Source organism: Ranitomeya imitator, chromosome 2 (assembly GCF_032444005.1).
Source record: "Ranitomeya imitator isolate aRanImi1 chromosome 2, aRanImi1.pri, whole genome shotgun sequence".
Classification (NCBI taxonomy): Eukaryota; Metazoa; Chordata; class Amphibia; order Anura; family Dendrobatidae; genus Ranitomeya; species Ranitomeya imitator.
The window spans coordinates 587,484,814-587,505,970 of record NC_091283.1 but is presented as its reverse complement, the minus strand read 5'-3'; the positions used below and the strand labels follow the sequence as shown (position 1 = coordinate 587,505,970).

Genomic DNA, 21,157 nt, shown 5'->3' with positions numbered 1-21,157 from the left:
CCTCTCATGAGAGAGAATTGGACTGATTGTGATACTGACATCCAGGTCAAACTTGTCACAGTTTTGAGCCAAGTGTCACCTGAGTGTGATTTGATGCTCTCGCATTTGAGAATTGCAGCACAGGTGTGAGGAAGACGGAGAGCTTAATTTCTCCTTCTTCTCCATTGTCTCAGGCCACATCTGATGACGTCCAAGTGCAGTCCGATGTTTCACAGGCACCCATAGACTTGTATGGGTGTGGGTGATCTCTGCTGACACAACGGGCTGGGACTTCAGTTGTCATTCTGATTGACAGCTCTCTCCCCCAATTAGGCAGCGAGGATCCGACTGTCAGTCAGAATGACCTAGGAAGTCCCGCCCCATCGACAGAGCAGACCGGGAAAGAAGCCTCCGCTTTATGATGTGACGTCAGCAGAGGCTTCTGAATCCCTGGCAGGAGCAGTCTATGACCGCTTTGTGCCGGAGAAGAATGGCGCCAGACATAAATAGCCAGGTAAGTTACAATTACCTGTCTGTTAATGCTTAGGCACACTTTTTGTTTTTTATGAAGCCCTGGATACCCCTTTAAATGCCCGTTTTTAATCAGGCAGACCAAAGTAAACATAGTGCACTGAGCAAACTATACTAAATCTATACAGTACAGTATATTAAATCTATACAGTAACAAGCCAACACGACCAATGGAAGTAAATACTGCAAGCAGAGATTTGGGAATTGCAGAATACTGATATAGAAACCATATGGCAAAAGCTTTCTAGAAAAGAAATCCATTTTATTGGTTGAAAGCAGACCGCCCCTTTAAACTGTCATACTTGACACTTGTAAAATGTCACTAATTTCAGTTTACGATGCCCATGGTACTAAATACAAAAGTGATGTACTGTTTTCTCCTACTTATAGTTTAAAGGTCTTATAATTTAAAGGGCTATTCCCATCCCAGTAAATAGTGGCATATACAGTAGCTATGTGTTAACATACAAACGGTACAGCTTGGTAAACTATCACCAATCAGGAGGAGTGGTGATAACTTTGTGAGCGACTGAGCGCTATCCCCACCAATCCCAAATACAGGGCCATGAAGTGCCCTATTTCAATGGAGCGATGGCCGATGCTCCATTAATTGTCTAGAGGACTGTCAAAGATAACAGGGTACAGTGCTCGACTACTTGAAGATCGTGGGCTCCAATGCAAAATCTCTAACAGGGCCTCCAACTAACAGGTCTTTAGTAGTAATAGTCTTTTCAGATGGGTCAAAAGGACCTTTTGGGCTCCTTAGGATCCAGGGCCCGGGTATGATTGCAAACCCTGTACCTATTGTAGTTACACCCTGCTCGGCTCTCTCCCGCAGTGCTGTAGACACATCACGCCATTGAAAAGGAACACTTCAGGGTCAGCGACCAGCAAGTTATCACCTATCCTGTAAATTGGTGCTCCGTTGGGACAACCCTTAATAAGTTCACACTCCATTGTAGTAGAGGATATTTTGCACTAGCACAAGTTTCAGTTTACTACCTAGCGACATGCCACCTGTTGCTGAGAGAAGAACACCCCTATAAATTACAAGTAGAAGTAGTGGGACCCCAAATGAATAGCAAATGTTCACTTGTCTTAGGGATAGATGGTAACTTTCGAAGTTGATACAACCCCAATAAACTCTGGATCAACACTTTAGTAAATTGGAAATTTAAACTGGATGGACTCGTGTCTTGTTTCACCCTTGAAACTATGAAACAATATTTTATATGCAGTTTTCATTTTGAGCCCCATTAGCATTTTACACAGAAAACTTACATGAGACATCACTTGAAGACGCGGTTGTTACCTGGCTCTTTCTCGGTAATGGATTAGTCACAGATTACCTGAGTGTGCAGAGAGGACTACGTCCTGACCCATAAAGATTGTTCACTGTAATATGTAGTAATGTAGTTCCTAAAATATCCAGTAGGAGGCGTACATGCGACACTATTAAAGCAACAGAATGGATTATGGTAGATGACTGTCAGGCAGGCATACTGGTACCCAAATACCTGATATCTATGCTTGTTGATATTTGTTTTACATTGAATATCTATTGTTTTGTTGTTTTGCATAATTAGTTAAGGGATTTATGCATTTTTGAAACTAGTTGCTGTAGCGTGTGAGATGGGATTTTTTGCATTAGTAGGGTCGTATCATAAGTAATGTATTTTAATAAAGTCATCCACATCCTGGCAGTTCATAAAAGGTAATAGATATGATGATACGGAAATATATAAATTATTCAAATCTAGTCCTTGGTATATTAATAATGCCCTAGCACCATACACATCCCTGCATTGCCAAAGTCATTTAACCAAGAGGCAATGTAAAATTACCCTCCCAAAGTGGCTTAGCTGCACCAAAATCAAGATACATAAAGTTTGTTTGATTTTTTTAGTTCCTCTCCTGTTCTGCCACTTGGGCATTTTGCTTTCCAGTTTATACCTATGGTTTGTCACTGTGTTTGATGAAGTTTTTCCTACACCACCCTGCGTAACTACTGTTATTTTGATCCTGGAGATTCTTGTGTGTTGGGTGGCAGTTCCAGGCTTGGCGTCTGTTGGTTGATTTTACTCAACTCGTGTCTGAGGATTTCCAGACCCTGCTCATGAGATACTAGTGTGCTGTTTACCTGGTCCAGGTAGCCAAGCAAACTTGTTTCTTGAGTCCCACAGGACCCTTCCACCTGTGCCACCCTGTGTTCGAACTTGGACATTTCCCCTTGAAATTCACGAGCCAAGGACTGACAAGTTCCCATTTGTCCTGCAAGTCGTACTTTCATTCTCTCCATGTCTCCACGTAAGCCTAAAAGCTGCGATCGGCTATTGCGGATTTCAGAACTTTGTCCATCTACCTGACCTTGAACGGAAAGCAGGTCTTCAGTTAGTCGTGTTCCACGTTCCTCTGCTGTGGAGTTGACTTGGACTACAGTATCAGCATATCTACTCACAGTCTCCTCCAAACCATGTAAAGAGCGCCCAACGCTCCTCAAGTTAACTTGAAGTAGAGTGATCTCACCTTGCAATGCCTCTTCCTTTTGTCTTTCAAGTTGCCTCTTGATGCCCAGAATGGTATTATTGAGGTGGCCTAGCTGTTTTTGGACATCCTGGTTCTGAATTTGACATTGTGAAAGCTCAGTGTGAATCTCTATGAGAGATTCTCCTTCTGATGTGGAGCACCCAGCGGCACACAATTCTTCCACAGCAGCAAGTCGACTTTGCACTCCTTCCAGATTTTCAAGTCCCTCTTTCCGTAACCCTGACAAATGGGCATCCAACAGTGGTATCACTGCTCCATCCAATGCCACTGGAGCTGAAGCATTGGTGAGCTCTCCAACAACTGTCAGCAGTCTCTCTTCCAAGACTCTAACTTTGTCATCCACTGAGGCTCTCACCCCATCCAACTCCGCTAATAAGTGTCCTCTTTCTTCTCCTTCTTGACAACATCTCCTTACACCTTCTTCAGTATAGTTGAGTCTGTTCTCCACTTCATCCAATCTCACTCCAATTTGTGGTTCCAGCATAAGCCTTGTGAGTTCTACATCCACTTTCTGGCTTAGGGCACGGTGGTCTTCAGTTAGCTGACGCATGTTACGCTCCAGTTCTTCTACACGTCTACTGAGATCCTCCAGGCGCCCACAGCATCCATCAGGTGCACTCATTCCCTGCACTTTTGCAGTTAACCCTAATATATCTCTCCTCATTGCCACTTCTCGTCCATCCATTTCCTGGTGCATTCTATGACCTGCCGCCTCCTCAGCATCATGGCATTGTTTTTGTACTGCCTGTACTTTCACATCACAGATACCTTGGATCTTCTGCAGACGAGCCTCTATGCCATCCAGTAGCTTTGCTTGAGCCTCAGCCATCTTTCCCTCCAAATATTGCTCTAACATATCGGTGGATGTGAGTGGAGATGGTCTTGCAGCTTCTAGTAGATGCTGGAGTTGTGCTTCATGGCCCATAACCATCCCGTTTACCTCTTCCAGAAGCTCTGATTTTGAACGAAGCACCTCACTCACCTCTGCTACTTTCCCAGTCAAGTCGCTGGTGACATGTGGAGCCTCAGCCAAAGAATCAGGAATCATTCCAAAGCCAACCGAGGACTGTGAGGAAGAGCTTGGCCCACTCACTAAAGAACCAATCATCTTGTTGGTGTCTTCCTGGATGGCAAGGCGCAGGGAGTCTCCCAGACCGCTTACCACTCCCTGTAAGCTATCATAAGACTGAGACAGGCGTCTGACATCTTCTTCCACACGGTCCAAGCGTTCCCCAAATACTGGAGCCAATTTTTTTCCTGCGGAGGGCAGAAAATTATTGTTTACCATTTTATAACAAGAGTGAAAAACATTTTGGATACATCACGTGTAACAATGTGATCAGAACAGATCTACAGGCCAATATATGTTCAGCTTTGAACTATCCACTGGTTCTATCCCATTGTGGCCTGACCAGGTGGATTAGAAGCAAATCACTCAATTCAGTGATAAATAATGCTTAGTTCAGTTCTGACCAAATTTGCCATATATATGAATGTGGCCGGACATGTGAATGTGCTGGAGACAGTTTTGTTTTTATGTGTTCCTATGAGAGATAAGCCAAAGCCTGAGGCTTTGTTCAGTGGCTAAAGGTACCTTCACACTCAGCGACGTTGCAGCGATACCGACAACGATGTCGATCGCTGCAGCATCGCTGTTTGGTCGCTGGAGAGCTGTCACACAGACAGCTCTCCAGCGACCAACTATGCCGAGGTCCCCGGGTAACCAGAGTAAACATCGGGTTACTAAGCGCAGGGTCGCGCTTAGTAACCCGATGTTTACCCTGGTTACCAGCGTAAAAGTAAAAAAAGCAAACACTACATACTTACCTACCGCTGTCTGTCCGCGGCGCTCTGCTTCTCTGCACTCCTCCTGCACTGGCTGTGAGCGTCGGTCAGCCGGAAAGCAGAGCGGTGACGTCACCGCTCTGCTTTCCGGCCGCTGTGCTCACAGCCAGTGCAGGAGGAGTGCAGAGAAGCAGAGCGCTGGGGACAGACAGCGGTAGGTAAGTATTTACTGTTTGTTTTTTTTACTTTTACGCTGGTAACCAGGGTAAACATCGGGTTACTAAGCGCGGCCCTGCGCTTAGTAACCTGATGTTTACCCTGGTTACCAGTGAAGACAACGCTGGATCGGTGTCACACACGCCGATCCAGCGATGTCTGCAGGGAGTCCAGCGACGAAATAAAGTTCTGGACTTTCCTCAGCGACCAACGATCTCCCAGCAAGGGCCTGATCGTTGGTCGCTGTCACACAGAACGATTTCCTTAACGATATCGTTGCTACGTCACAAAAAGCAACGATATCGTTAACGATATCGTTATGTGTGAAGGTACCTTTAGACCACTCTCCTCATGGAAATAAACATGAATGGCAATGGTGAAAGGGAAAGAACTAGTTATTTGATGTATATCTTTTCAATGGCTAGCTTTAACTGAAAAACTCAACTAAAAGGTCCATACATCTCTTCTAATTTTGAATTCAAAGATTCAGAGAGAACACAACGGCTGCCTGTCACATATGTCTGCAAATGTTCTCTCCTGTTCTTCCATTGATCCCTCCACTGGCAGAAATAAGTAGAGTAAGACCAATATCTAATTTTAAATATCCTACCGTAGTAGAGATGTAGTGAGAACCGAAAAGTCCGAGGCCAGTAATAGCTACGAACAATGATATCAAACTGTAAGGCGCTATTATGGGTGTTTTATGGGCACTCTTATGGCAACAGCACCAAGGGTATATAAGGTTGTGTGGGCCCAGTTCTATTATTATACTGTTGTCTCACTTATACGATGTCATTATATGGCAGTATATAACATTTTTATTAGCTTTCTAAATACCACCATATTAACATTATATTATGGCAAAATTAAATTGATTCTATGTAGGATTGTAACCACTACATTGGCCCAGTGTGGCGATGCTATATGTTACACAATTACACTAACATTGTAGGACGCTTGTTATTTTGGCCAGTATGACTTATATGTATTGCCCTAGTGTAGTAGTATTATATTTGCACTCTCTGGCATTATTAGCATTCACTGAAACTCCTGACAGAAATATAGCCATCGAGTTTGGCTGGAACATGTGCTATTAAGCCCAGAAGTGGATCTATCAGCAATCTAACTGTGAAGAGGACCTCGTTACATGCTACTTACTAGCTACTTGGGACCTTTTTTTTATATGGATCATGGCTTCAAAGAATTGCAGGATATGTCATTAATGTCTATTAGCTAAGGGTGCTTTCACATTGCTCACGTTGGGGCTTACGTCCGAACCCCCTGCAAAACGGGAATCGAAAGTAAGCACCGATGGGGCCAAAAACTATAAAGGTACCGACAGAGTGAATATGTACTCCGCCGTGCATCATTTTTGGGCGTATACGCCAACTGGAGGTGGCCACTCAGATGTAGTAGCCTGCGTCTGGGTGTCCGCCTTCAGCATACCCCCAAAAATGATGCACAGCATAGCTCATGTTCACTTTGTCGACACCATTATAGTCTATGGCCCTGTCGGCGCATATGGGTTCAAATGTAAGCCCTGATGGGGCCAATGGACTGGTGCTTAAAGGTCCTAAATGTCCTATAAGGCATGGGGCACTCACATTGAAAGAAAATTAGGGGAAAAAGTTAGTAATACAACATTAGTTAGTTTACAAAGTCATTTTTCTTATGCTAATCCTGATACACAAGCCCAAGACAGAGCTGCAATCATATTTCTGCTGGTTGTTGCTGGACACGGCATCAATTTTGAGTATACAATGATTTTCTGATATTTTCTAGCTAACCAGCTGTACAGTGCTAACCAGCAGAGAAGTGTTGTCTAAACACCGAATTAGCAGGGAATTCTGGGAGATTTTCTGCTCTGAAGCCTGTGGAAATTTGCATATATCTCCCCTCTGGACTATAATACAGGTTGACTCAGGATATGTACAAAATTAGTAATGAAACGTATTTACACTTCTCACCATTGAGATTGCATCACCAAGAAGAAAAAGTGGTGGAATTATGGAAATCACAGGATGGATAGACATGTTAAAGGGAACCCTGTCATGTTGGCTAACACTATTAATCTGCAGATACGGGGTTAATCTTCAGGTTAATGGCATTAGATGGAGACCCGGGAGAAAATGAATTTATTCCTCCCGTAAACCACAGCTCTCAAAGGCTATCATGGTGCAGAGCAAGACAGGAATGGAGGCTGGAATAGAGGTCTACCTCCTTCAGCGATGAGACCTGCTTTTGTTTTAGACGCAATGTTAGCCGAAGATTGGTGCAGAAACCACGTGGGAAGTGCCATGAAGAGGCCTTCGCAAGGAACGTGAAAGTGTCCAAGGAGTCATTTTCTAACAGAGCAATGCCAGGCACTCTTTTGCTCAGGCGACTGAGCAGCTTGCGTGGCCAAAAGGTTCCACTACGACCAGCAGAATCTCAGAACTTGTTTCCCATCAAGAACATCTGGGACATCATTGATCTGCAATTACAAAGGCTACTGCCAGCAATGGATCTTAATAATTTGCGTACCCAAGTGCATTCAGCGTGGCAAAACATTCCTCAGACAACCATTAATAACCCCACTGATAGCAGCCAGGGCGTGTAAAGGCAGGGATCCACATATCACTCATACTTGAAGCTGAATAAATGGAAATGTTTGGAAAAATCCTATTTTTCATCATTTGCATATCATTAACATGTCTATCTATTCTGTGATTTCCATAATTCCATGACTTTTCCTTCTTGGTGTTGCAATTTCAATGTTGAGGAGCGTAATTTGGTGACTTTGGTGTAATTTTTGTCCAAAAATAGGACCTTTTTGGTGACACGGATGCCATAGAGAAAGACTGCAGTGTGTTTTATGAGGTTTAGTAAGGTGAAATGAAGGGTGGGTTAGTTTGCTCATATGATGTCCCTTACCATAGCCACTCTTCCTGGGCGATTCAGGTGGGCCTGGAAGAGTTTCTGGCTGCAGTTTATTATAGGTAGGTGGAGTCTTGGGTGGAGGGAACAACTTCTGCCCTTGAGCAGCTTTGGGTACTGTATAGGGTGGAAAGTACCCTTGCTGGACAGGAGGGCTGTCTTGACAGGAGTCCCCTGAATGGCCAGGACAACACCGCCACTGTAGTTCAGTCACTATCTTGTATCCAATCTTGTACTTGGGTCTGAAGAGAGTCCTATACCTGTTTACAAAGGAGAGATTTAATGATGTTGGTACAGATAAGGAGAATCAGATTCCACCAGGAAGGAACATGCAAATATGCCATGATAACACACACAGGTTAGGGAGATGACCGATGTGACTTTTGTATTATGATGGCCAGCATGGTCTGGCCATCTGTGAGTCGTAATATTGCTATTAGGCAAGCTGACCAGGTCATCTGCATGGAATCTGTAAGTTTCCCCCGTGTTCCCTACTTACAGACATACTTGAATACTATACTTGATATGAAGCAACGGGTATCGGGTAACTTACATCACAGTCCCTGAACACTTGGGCCCCCAGCTGCACTTGAGGTACTCGGCTTTGATATATGGTTCGGTGCCATCCTGTAGCGTGCACGTCACATTCTTCTCCACAACATACACACAATAATTCCTATAAAAAGGATAAAGAGATCAGACCAAAATAAAAAATATATATTTATGATAGCATAGTCCGTATACTTTATACAAATAGCGACACCGCTGATCTACAATTCAACACTTTCTTAAGAAACCCCAAGTATACATTGATGAATCGGAGGGCTATGCCACGTGAGGGGCGCTAGCAATGGAAGAAGACCCAATTTTCCTACATTATTCCAGGCAGAATGCCAGAAACATGCAAGAACAAGGGACCTCAGTCACAGAGCTGTTATATGAGCTTGTACAATATTGTTCCACTAATTTTTAACATACTTCACTGAAATAATGGATTCACACAACCACAACAAATCTATAGCAAAAGTTAGTACATCCCTGTCTTGGGCTTATTACTGAACTACATCCCCCAGCACGCTGCTAGCTCCATTGTTACGACAGCTGGAGGGTTACACGCTATCCACCTGTGCCCGCCTTTTTTGGCTTTGGTCCCTAATGCAGTTATAACCATCATTTTGGACTGTTGGCGCCATCTCCAATTGCTTTTCTATTATTTAAGTGTCCTGTTGAATACTTTGCACACTTAGCACTATAGAGACCCCAAGAACGGACTCCATCCCATTCTATATTCTGTGCATATATCACATTACTCTTCATTTCATAGCTACTTCATTTATCCTAGTAGCGTGCATTGGCACCGTATGTTCCCATGAAGTATACTTTTTGTAATTGTGGCATGCACATTCTTACATTACAGTTCCATGTTGCATTTTGCGATAATTACAAGTAAATTCTTCTACATCATAGAAATATGAACTTCTGCACATATACTTATATATAGTACATGAGACCATAAATTCTAATCAGTGTGTAGGAATCTGGACATTTTTTTCCGGTATTACCTGTGCTTGGTGATGGGCTTGCCATAAGTCTGAGGATGAGAGCCTGAGGTATATAGGTTGTGAATGAACCTGCCATTGGCAGGAGGTGGGTAATAGGTCCCTTTGGCATCCACTGGACATAGTAACCCAATAAAATAAACAGAGAAAGCCACTAAATACAGGATCCTGAGCAGTCTGTCCTCCATTCTTCTGATAGCTGCTGGTGCACACAGTGTGGACTGATAATAATGAGTCTACAGGAGTCAATGTGTTTCTAAATGTCTATGTCCTTTCTAATAGGGTCTATGTCCTTTGTCGCACAGCCAGAGGGGTCTCGGGAAGTTAGGAGAACTTTACTTTTACACTCCAGCTCTCCAGCGATTCCTTTTCAAACTGTGAGATTTCATCTGATGCACTTCTAGTAGCTTCTCCTAGCAGAAAGGTTAAGGCACACTCCGATGGGGTCTGTGGACACCTCCTTGGCCACAAAAACTAAGATTCCTTGGAAGTCACTAGCCAAGTTTGTTAGATGTTTATCCTTTACTGTCACTTGATCATCATCCTCTGTCACTGGGTGAGTGTCAGTGCTGCTCAGTGTGACAGTCTTTGGCTCAGACAAGCGCAGCTTCCATCCTTCTTTCTGTCTTCTTTTACCTTCTCACTTTTGCTCTCCAGAGTCTTTATTTTGCATGGTCCCCTTTTTTCTTTGGCTCTCACACCTCCACAGTGCACCTTCCGCTCTACTCCCGGAGGATGGGTTGTGTTCTTTATTTCGGTTATTACTTTGTGAGTCTCCGGTCGCTTTTTTTCCTACCTTCTATGAGTCTGTGACTTTTCTGTCTTTCTCCAGCCTTCTTCTCTCCCCTGTCCCTGTCAGCTCCTCACAGCTCCCTCTATACCCCAGACCTGTTAAAGAGGAGGGGGTGACTGGGGTGGAGGGAGAGGAGGAGTTTGGGGGATTAGAATAATATAACCCCCCTGCACTGCCCTTTCCTGAATCTATGTTACCTCTGCCAGCAGCAACATGAGACTAAGGCTGGCACTGTGTCACATTTACAGAAGCACACATGTGCCATGCAACATGCAATACGGTGCCATCCAGTAGGGCTGCCTGCCACCTCACCCTGACACATGGAGGGGAGGCAGAACGCACAGCAACTCGCATAACTAGGGAATTGTGAATTATGGCAGATGCAGCTGTGCACAGGAACCTGCTCATCCGCAGCCGGGAAACATTGTTAGAAATCCCCATTGTCCTCTAATGTAACTTCATTCATCTCCGCTCCACTTTCCTCTACTTCACTGACCTAGGCAGTCATTTATTTTAATTTCTGATTTTACACATAGTTAATTTTAACATTAACTCTTTATAATGCATATCATTGCATATCGGATATATAGTCAACTGTGGGCAGCCCAGTGGCTCGGTGGTTAGCAGGGTCCCCACTCTCTCTCCTCCACGTGTATTTTCCAAGTAATTTTCAGTATCGAGATTAAAGCTAACTTAATTAGTCACTAATTTATCAATTCAGCAAATTCAAATTTCGAAAAGATCTGCTCATCTCCAGCCATTGCAGTTCTCCATAGAAATTTGAGCACCAACTGTCATCTCTTTTATCAGTATTCACTGTAGACAGATTTTACACATGAATTGTGAGAGTGAATGATCAGTACAGTAAGAGTAAGAGGTGTATCTCTTATATAATTGTCTAAGGGTCACTTCCATCTGTCTGTCCTTCTGTCTGTCATGGTTATTCATTCGCTGATTGGTCTCGCCAGCTGCCTGTCATGGCTGCCGCGACCAATCAGCGATGGGCAAAGTTCGGAAGAAAATGGCCGCTCCTTACTCCCCGCAGTCAGTGCCTATCGCCCGCATACTCCCCTCCGGTCACCGCTAACACAGGGTTAATGCCGGCAGTAACGGACCGCGTTATGCCGTGGGTAACGCACTCCGTTACCGCTGCTATTAACCCTGTGTGTGTGTCCCCAACTTTTTACTATTGACGCTGCCTATGCGGCATCGATAGTAAAAAATGTAATGTTAAAAATAATTTTAAAAAAACAAAAAACCTGCTATACTCACCCTCAGTAGTCGCTCGCGCCGGCCGCCATCTTCCATTGCAGGTTCCGGTGGCAAAGATGGTATGGGAGAAGAACCTGCCTGTGTGACAAGGACTTGCCATGACGTCACGGTCATGTGACCGCGACGTCATCACAAGTCCTGCATTCATACCAACCCTGGGACCGGAAGCTATCGTGGACTACAAGGGGCCCTCAGAAAGGTGAGTATATATTTATTTTTTATTTTTTAACCCCTTTCTGACATGGGACATACTATCCCGTCGAGGTGGGGTGGGCCCCCATGACCACGGACGGGATAGTACGTCCAGCGCGATCGGCGGCGCTCACGGGGGGAGCGCCGCCGATCGCGGCCGGGTGTCAGCTGTTTATCGCAGCTGACATCCGGCACTATGTGCCAGGAGCGGTCACGGACCGCCCCCGGCACATTAACCCCTGGCACACCGCGATCAAAGATGATCGCGATGTGCCGGCGGTATAGGGAAGCTTCCCGCAGGGAGGGGGCTCCCTGCGGGCTTCCCTGAGCCCCCCGCAGCAACGCTATGTGATCGCGTTGCTGCGAGGGTCTCACCTCACTCTCTGCTTCCTCCAGCCCCGGATCCAAGATGGCCGCGGATCCGGGTCCTGCAGGGAGGGAGGTGGCTTCACAGAGCCTGCTTAGAGCAGGCACTGTGAAGGCTGCAGCGCTGCATGTCAGATCACTGATCTGACAGAGTGCTGTGCACACTGTCAGATCACTGATCTGTGATGTCCCCCCCGGGACAATGTAAAAAAGTTAAAAAAAAAATTTCAAAATGTGTAAAAAAAAAATAAAAAAAAATATTCCTAAATAATGAAAAAAAAATATATATATTATATATTTATAGGTCCGTAACGACCCGACCTATAAAACTGGCCCACTAGTTAACCCCTTCAGTAAACACCGTAAGAAAAAAAAAAAAAAACGAGGCAAAAAACAACGCTTTATTATCATACCGCTGAACAAAAAGTGGAATAACACGCGATCAAAAAGACAGATATAAATAACCATGATACCGCTGAAAGCGTCATCTTGTCCCGCAAAAAACGAGCCGCCATACAGCAACATCAGCAACAAAAAAAAAAGTTATAGTCCTGAGAATAAAGCGATGCAAAAATAATTATTTTTTCTATAAAATAGTTTTTATCGTATAAAAGCGCCAAAACATAAAAAAATGATATAAATGAGGTGTCGCTGTAATCGTACTGACCCGAAGAATAAAACTGCTTTATCAATTTTACCAAACGCGGAACGGTATAAACGCCTCCCCCAAAAGAAATTCATGAATAGCTGGTTTTTGGTCATTCTGCCTCGCAAAAATCGGAATAAAAAGCGATCAAAAAATGTAACGTGCCCGAAAATGTTACCAATAAAAACGTCAACTCGTCCCGCAAAAAACAAGACCTCACATGACTCTGTGAACCAAAATATGGAAAAATTATAGCTCTCAAAATGTGGTATTGCAAAAAATATTTTTTGCAATAAAAAGCGTCTTTCAGTGTGTGACGGCTGCCAATCATAAAAATCCGCTAAAAAACCCGCTATAAATGTAAATCAAACCCCCCCTTCATCACCCCCTTAGTTAGGGAAAATTAAAAAAATGTATTTATTTCCATTTTTCCATTAGGGATAGGGCTAGGGCTAGGGTTAGGGTTTGGGCTAGGGCTAGGGTTAGGGTTTGGGCTAGGGTTAGGGCTAGGGTTAGGGCTAGGGTTAGGGCTAGGGTTAGGGCTAGGGTTAGGGTTAGGGCTAGGGTTAGGGCTATGGTTAGGGCTAGGGTTAAGGCTACAGTTTGGGTTGGGGCTAAAGTTAGGGTTGGGGCTAGGGTTAAGGCTACAGTTAGGGTTGGGGCTAAAGTTACAGTTAGGGTTTAGATTACATTTACAGTTGGGATTAGGGTTAGGTGTGTGTCAGGGTTAGAGGTGTGATTAGGGTTAGGGGTGTGTTTGGATTAGGGTTTCAGTTATAATTGGGGGGTTTCCACTGTTTAGGCACATCAGGGGCTCTCCAAACGCGACATGGCGTCCGATCTCAATTCCAGCCAATTCTGCGTTGAAAAAGTAAAACAGTGCTCCTTCCCTTCCGAGCTCTCCCGTGTGCCCAAACAGGGGTTTACCCCAACATATGGGGTATCAGCGTACTCAGGACAAATAGGACAACAACTTTTGGGGTCCAATTTCTCCTGTTACCCTTGGGAAAATACAAAACTGGGGGCTAAAAAATAATTTTTGTGGGAAAAAAAAGGATTTTTTATTTTCACGGCTCTGCGTTATAAACTGTAGTGAAACACTTGGGGGTTCAAAGTTCTCACAACACATCTAGATAAGTTCCATGGGGGTCTAGTTTCCAATATGGGGTCACTTGTGGGGGATTTCTACTGTTTAGGTACATTAGGGGTTCTGCAAACGCAATGTGACGCCTGCAGACCATTCCATCTAAGTCTGCATTCCAAATGGCACTCCTTCCCTTCCGAGCCCTCCCATGCGCCCAAACGGTGGTTCCCCCAACATATGGGGTATCAGCGTACTCAGGACAAATTGGACAACAACTTTTGGGGTCAAATTTCTCCTCTTACCCTCGGGAAAATACAAAACTGGGGGCTAAAAAATAATTTTGGGGGGAAAGATTTTTTTTTTCAATTTTCACGGCTCTGCGTTACAAACTGTAGTGAAACACTTGGGGGTTCAAAGCTCTCACAACACATCTAGATGAGTTCCTTAGGGGGTCTAGCTTCCAAAATGGTGTCACTTGTGGGGGGTTTCTACTGTTTTGGTACATTAGGGGCTCTGCAAATGCAATGTGACACCTGCAGACCATTCCATCTAAGCCTGCATTCCAAATGGAGCTCCTTCCATTCCAAGCCCTCCCATGCGCCCAAACAGTGGTTCCCCCCACATATGGGGTATCAGCGCACTCAGAACAAATTGGACAACAAATTTTGGGGTCCAATTTCTCCTGTTACCCTCGGGAAAATACAAAACTGGGGGCTAAAAAATAATTTTTGTGGGAAAAAATTTTTGTTTTATTTTTACGGCTCTCCATTATAAACTTCTGTGAAGCCCTTGGTGGGTCAAAGTGCTCACCACACATGTAGATAAGTTCCTTAGGGGGTCTACTTTCCAAAATGGTGTCACTTGTGGGGGGGTTTCTACTGTTTAGGTACATTAGGGGCTCTGCAAACGCAATGTGACACCTGCAGACCATTCCATCTAAGTCTGCATTCAAATGGCACTCCTTCCCTTCCGAACCCTCCCATGCGCCCAAACAGTGGTTCCCCCCACATATGGTGTATCATCGCACTCAGGACAAATTGGGCAACAAATTTTGGGGTCCACTTTCTCCTGTTACCCTCGGGAAAATACAAAACTGGGGGCTAAAAAAATAATTTTGTGGGAAAAATTTTTTGTTTTATTATTACGGCTCTGCATTATAAACTTCTGTGGAGCACTTGGTGGGTCAAAGTGCTCACCACACATCTAGATAAGTTCCTTAGGGGGTCTACTTTCCAAAATGGTGTCACTTGTGGGGGGTTTCAATGTTTAGGCACATCAGTGGCTCTCCAAACGCAACATGACGTCCCATCTCAATTCCTGTCAATTTTGCATTGAAAAGTCAAATGGCGCTCCTTCCCTTCCGAGCTCTCCCATCCGCCCAAACAGAGGTTTACCCCCACATATGGGGTATCAGCGTACTCAGGACAAATTGTACAACAACTTTTGGGATCCAATTTCTTCTCTTACCCTTGGGAAAATAAAAAATTGGGGGCGGAAAGTTAATTTTTGTGAAAAAATATGATTTTTTATTTTTACGGTTCTACATTATAAACTTCTGTGAAGCACTTGGTGGGTCAAAGTGCTCACCACACATCTAGATAAGTTCCTTAAGGGGTCTACTTTCCAAAATGGTGTCACTTGTGGGGGGTTTCAATGTTTAGGCACATCAGGGGCTCTCCAAACGCAACATGGCGTCCCATCTCAATTCCTGTCAATTTTGCATTGAAAAGTCAAACGGCGCTCCTTCCCTTCCGAGCTCTCCCATCCGCCCAAACAGTGGTTTACCCCCACATGTGGGGTATTGTCTTGCTCAGGACAAATTGTACAACAATGTTTGGGGTCTATTGTCTCCTGTTACCCTTGGTAAAATTAAACAAATTGGAGCTGAATTAAATTTTTTGTGAAAAAAAGTTAAATGTTCATTTTTAGTTAAACATTCAAAAAAATCCTGTGAAGCACCAGAAGGGTTAATAAACTTCTTGAATATGGTTTTGAGCACCTTGAGGGGTGTAGTTTTTAGAATGGTGTCACACTTGGGTATTTTTTATCATATAGACCCCTCAAAATGACTTCAAATGAGATGTGGTCCCTAAAATAAAATGGTGTTGTAGAAATGAGAAATTGCTGGTCAACTTTTAACCCTTATAACTCCCTAACACAAAAAAATTTTGGTTCCAAAATTGTGCTGATGTAAAGTAGACATGTGGGAAATGTTACTTATTAAGTATTTTGTGTGACATATCTCTGTGATTTAATTGCATAAAAATTAAAAGTTGGAAAATTGCGAAATTTTCAAAATGTTTGCCATATTTCCGTTTTTTTCACAAATAAACGCAGGTAATATCAAAGAAATTTTACCATTGTCATGAAGTACAATATGTCACGAGAAAACAATGTCAGAATCACTGGGATCCGTTGAAGCGTTCCAGAGTTATAACCTCACAAAGGGACAGTGGTCAGAATTGTAAAAATTGGCCCGGTCATTAACGTGCAAACCACCCTTGGGGTAAAGGGGTTAACCTGTGACAAACCTGGCTGGGCAATATACTACGTAGCTGGGCAATATACTACGTAGCTGGGCAATATACTACGTGACTGGCCAATATACTACGTGGCTCTGTGATGTATACTACTTCGCTGTGCAATATACTACGTGGCTCTGTGCTGTATATTACGTCACTGGGAAATATACTACGTGACTCTGTGCTGTATACTACGTCACTGGGCAATATACTACATCACTGGGCAATATACTACGTCACTGGGCAATATACTACGTCACTGGGCAATATACTACGAAACTGGGCAATATACTAAGTGATTGGCCAATATACTACATGGCTCTGTGCTGTATACTACGTCGCTGTGCAATATACTACGTGGCTCTGTGTTGTATACTACGTCACTGGGCAATATACTACGTAACTGGGCAATATACTACGTGGCTGCGCAATATACTACGTCACTGGGCAATATACTACGTAACTGGGCAATATACTACGTGGCTGCGCAATATACTACGTCACTGGGCAATATACTACGTGGCTGGGCAATATACTATGTCACTGGGCAATATACTACATGGTTGGGCAATATACTACGTCACTGGGCAATATACTACGTAACTGGGCAATATACTACGTGGCTGCGCAATATACTACGTCACTGGGCAATATACTACGTAACTGGGCAATATACTATGTGGCTGCGCAATATACTACGTCACTGGGCAATATACTACGTGGCTGGGCAATATACTACGTCACTGGGCAATATACTACATGGTTGGGCAATATACTACGTGGCTGGGCAATATACTACGTGATTGTGCAATATACTACGTGGCTGGGCAATATACTACATTGCTGGGCAATATACTACGTCACTTGGCAATATACTACGTGGCTGGGCAATATACTACGTGGCTGGGCAATATACTATGTGGACATGCATATTCTAGAATACCCGATGCGTTAGAATTGGGCCACCATCTAATTTCTACAATAAGATATATCACAAAATGTCTTATTTTCTTGTGTTCTACTTATGAAAGAAATAATTTAAATGGCGTTTGGGAACATTTTCTACATAAATACTGAATGTACACCACAATTATTATGTGAACACAAGCTGATAATAACAGCTACACATGTATCAAATCCTTGGCTTTTTGTATGTCCCACTTACACAGCACATCTGATTTTGAAATATTTTGGAGGAAATATGTTTTCAGCATTAGACACAGCCGGTTACTTCTCATCCGATTCCTTAAAGAAATTCCAGGTATGTTAAATATTTTGTGGCCAATCCTAAACTGTACATACATACTACATAAATGTTAGTGGATTCCACTGAATTCAGCTGGATTTTTCTAGCAATGTAATGTACATGGGCCTATGGGGGCTTTCAGATTCCCACAAATTGAGAAATTGGAGTAAATAAGAACTAAGCCCATAAAGCCACTGCTAAGGTTGTCTGGCAATGGCTTACTGCATATGTGCACTTCCCTTTCTTATTATGGGCTCTCATTAAAGGAGTTATCTGGAACCTTGCTTATTTTCACATATGGGGCTGTAAGGAGATGGACATACTGTCCACGTTCCCAGTTGAAGACACGAGTATTGTTATGGTATATAATGTGAATTGAGATATGTGTCATTAGTGTTGGTATTGTATTCTGCCTGACAATAGGGAGAATTAGGATTAATTAGGGTTAATGTGTGGGACTAGCCCAGAAAATGAGGGGCTAAAGTGCAGGGACAGTGACAGTTTCCTGTCAGGAAGTCAGATAGGGGCCAGCATGTGCCAGAAGGAGATCTAAAGTCTGACCAATCAGCAGAACCGCGTAACGTAGGTGTCCCTAACGTGAGTGGAGACCAAGCCAGAGGATAGCGTGATCCTGAGTAGAGAGAGAATTGACCAAAGGACAGAGAGATCAACTGGAGACAGGTCCTGAGACAGGACGCCTAGCAGTATGGCCTCAAATTTAAAACTCTGAGAGGTAACGGGCAAGTATGGAACAGGGAATGTGAGACGAAGAGAATGCCCCAGGAGGGAGTTTCAAGGTTTCAAAGCAGAGAAGCTAAATACTGGCCATAGTGCCAAAAATAGTTCCTTTAAGAGGAAAGAAGATGTGGAACTGCGTGTTGAGAATAGGACACTCACTTACTGGACTGTGGTACTGTGCTGGGTTGTGGTGAAGGCAGGTGAACTAGTGGAGACAGAAACCAACCAAGATAGGAAAAAGGAACTGAGACTGTTTGAAAATGCTCCATACTGTGAAGGAAAAGTTCAGCTGTGTACCCGCTATCTTTTGTACATAATCCCCACCAAATTATTGTTCAGTAAAAAGTTTATTTTTGACTGGAGGTCTCCCTCATTGAAGTCCTCAACATCTTTTCCTGTTCAACCAAAATCATCAGTAACATTCGTCCTGCAAGGGTGTAGCGCCACCATAAATGAAGTGCACACACGCAGCCAGGACCTCAACATTTATGTACTTTGCCACGGCGTAAGAGACAAGTACCTTACCCACGGCTACTTTCCCATGCCACGTTACAAGGCTAAGAACTTAAAGGCAGGTTGTTGCCTGTTCTGCCTGGCGCTGGTCGCTACCGGCTCAAAGCATTTACCGATCACTTCTATAAGCGATTTGCCTAAGCAGTACTTCCTCTTCTGTTCTGCTACATCAATGGGGCATCACTGCTGACGTCATGCTGATTGACAGCCAACTCCCCGCAGTTAAGCTGTCGACCAGCATGAGATCAGCATTGACAAACCGACGACAAAGCATAGCAGAAGAGAAGAAACTGCTTGGTCGATGTGATATCGTTGGAAAGTGTACAATCACCAGTAGGATCCGTGACCACTCTGAGTCGGCAAAGATCGGCGCCAGGCAGAACAGGCAGGTAGTTAGCAACTACCATCTATAAGGCCTTTGCCCCATAGGGGAAAATAAGCAAGGTCTGAGATAACCCTTTTAACACAGGATTATTAAAAGTAAGACCGCAAGATCTCATGACCAAAATCCGGTGGTTATTATGGGTAGGCTATGTTTCTTCTATCTTTGGCCTGCTGCGCCATGTGGTCTCACCCTAATTATTACTTCCCCTAGTCATGATTGAGTTGTATTACCACCACAATTTACACTAAGTTAATGGATATTCATATGGTAGGCAATGGGCATAATAAAGCGTTATAAATCTAGACTATACAAGATATCCTGATTTAATCCAAGCTTAAGAACTCAAGTGGCCCAAATAAGTTACATGTCAGATGTCTGATATCATTAAATGTCGGTTTGCTAATGACAGTCCTAGAATTCCACACCTCACTGTCGTCAAACACAGACGTCTGTCTTTTTTTATGCCATTGACGTGTCACCCCCTGCTTCATCTACTGAATAAACATCAGTGATGGCACAATTTCCAGTTTAAACCCTCCCAGCCCATTACCACACTGGCACCAAGTGCAGGAGTAAATAATGGTATCAGGTGGGGCAGCAGGTCAGGATGGAGAGGAACGCTTTTTTGACTTCTGAAAATGACGAAAAATCCAAAAAACATCCAAACTGCTCTGATAGATCCCAAAATAGAATTATTATTATTATTTATTGTTATAGCGCCATTTATTCCATGGCGCTTAACATGTGAGGAGGGGTATACATAATAAAAACAAGTACAATAATCTTAAACAATACAAGTCATAACTGGTACAGGAGTGAGGACCCTGCCCGCGAAGGCTCACAATCTACAAGGGATGGGTGAGAATACAGTAGGTGAGGGTAGAATTTACATCGTAGATCGAATGACAATGGCATTGTTACCAGATGGTAAGCCTGACCATTGCTTTGTTTAATGGTGTGCTATACTGGGCCAGCCATCCCTATCCCAGTATAAGAATTATCATTACATAAAGATATGTGGCACAAGGGTTTCCTCCGGTTACTCCGATTTCCTCCTACACATCAAAGACATACTGATAGGGAATCTAGATTATGAGCCCCAATGGGGACAGTGACGATTATGTCTGAAAAGCGCCGTGGAATTAATGGCGCTATATAAGTGAGTCCCAATTAATAAAGCTTTCCCCCTCCTAAAATGATGGATTTTTTCAGCTGTGACCAAGAGGTGGCCATGCACATTAGTGGAAACTAATGTTTGTTGGAGCAATTATGGCTCAGATTTGATGTTTGATCTTTACATAATGACATCATTGATTGTTAAACCATATGCAAGTTATGAATGGGGGATAGATCAATAATAGGTAAATGATTTTCTTTTTTTTTTCTTTTCTGGAAAAATAAATAAAAATCTATTGAAACAGAAAAAAAAATAATAATAGGTAAATGTGGGTTTTGCCGCTTAAGTCTACTTCACTGCAATTTGTATAAAAACCAATAAAGAGCAACTTATTAAAAAAACAATAATAAATTAAATGTATGTGACAATGTTAGAGCATTATCTGTACACGAATGTGAAATATGTCAGTAATATACAAAAAGGTAAATCTTTTTGTTTTTTGGTTTGTTTTAATAAAAGTTCTGTGTCAATTCCTCATTTTTCCAAATCATGGCTTGTTATCATTCAAAAGGAATCTATCATTTTCTGCAAGAGCTTCACGATTTTGGGTATTGTCAGTGTCATTATCAGCCGTGGCATAGTGTGAGGAGGGCCGCAGGGCACCAAATTCTGTGGGAGATCAAAATTTCACCCCTTACCTCCAGAAAATTTGTGTTGGGGGGGGGGGGCAAAGTGGAAAGCACAGCAGGC

The 21,157-nt window shown here is 43.4% G+C and overlaps 1 protein-coding gene across 1 annotated transcript; it reads right to left on the bottom strand.

Moving 5' to 3' along the window:
• Positions 1-751: 751 nt before the first annotated feature.
• On the bottom strand, positions 752-10,400 carry EMILIN3 (elastin microfibril interfacer 3). Its single transcript, XM_069752290.1, has 4 exons — positions 9,537-10,400; positions 8,528-8,650; positions 7,972-8,234; positions 752-4,314 (listed from the first exon to the last, which is right to left on the bottom strand). Exons 1-4 carry the CDS (start codon positions 9,719-9,721, stop codon positions 2,522-2,524), a joined length of 2,364 nt encoding a protein of 787 aa, XP_069608391.1. The 5' UTR covers positions 9,722-10,400; the 3' UTR covers positions 752-2,521.
• Positions 10,401-21,157: the final 10,757 nt, after the last annotated feature.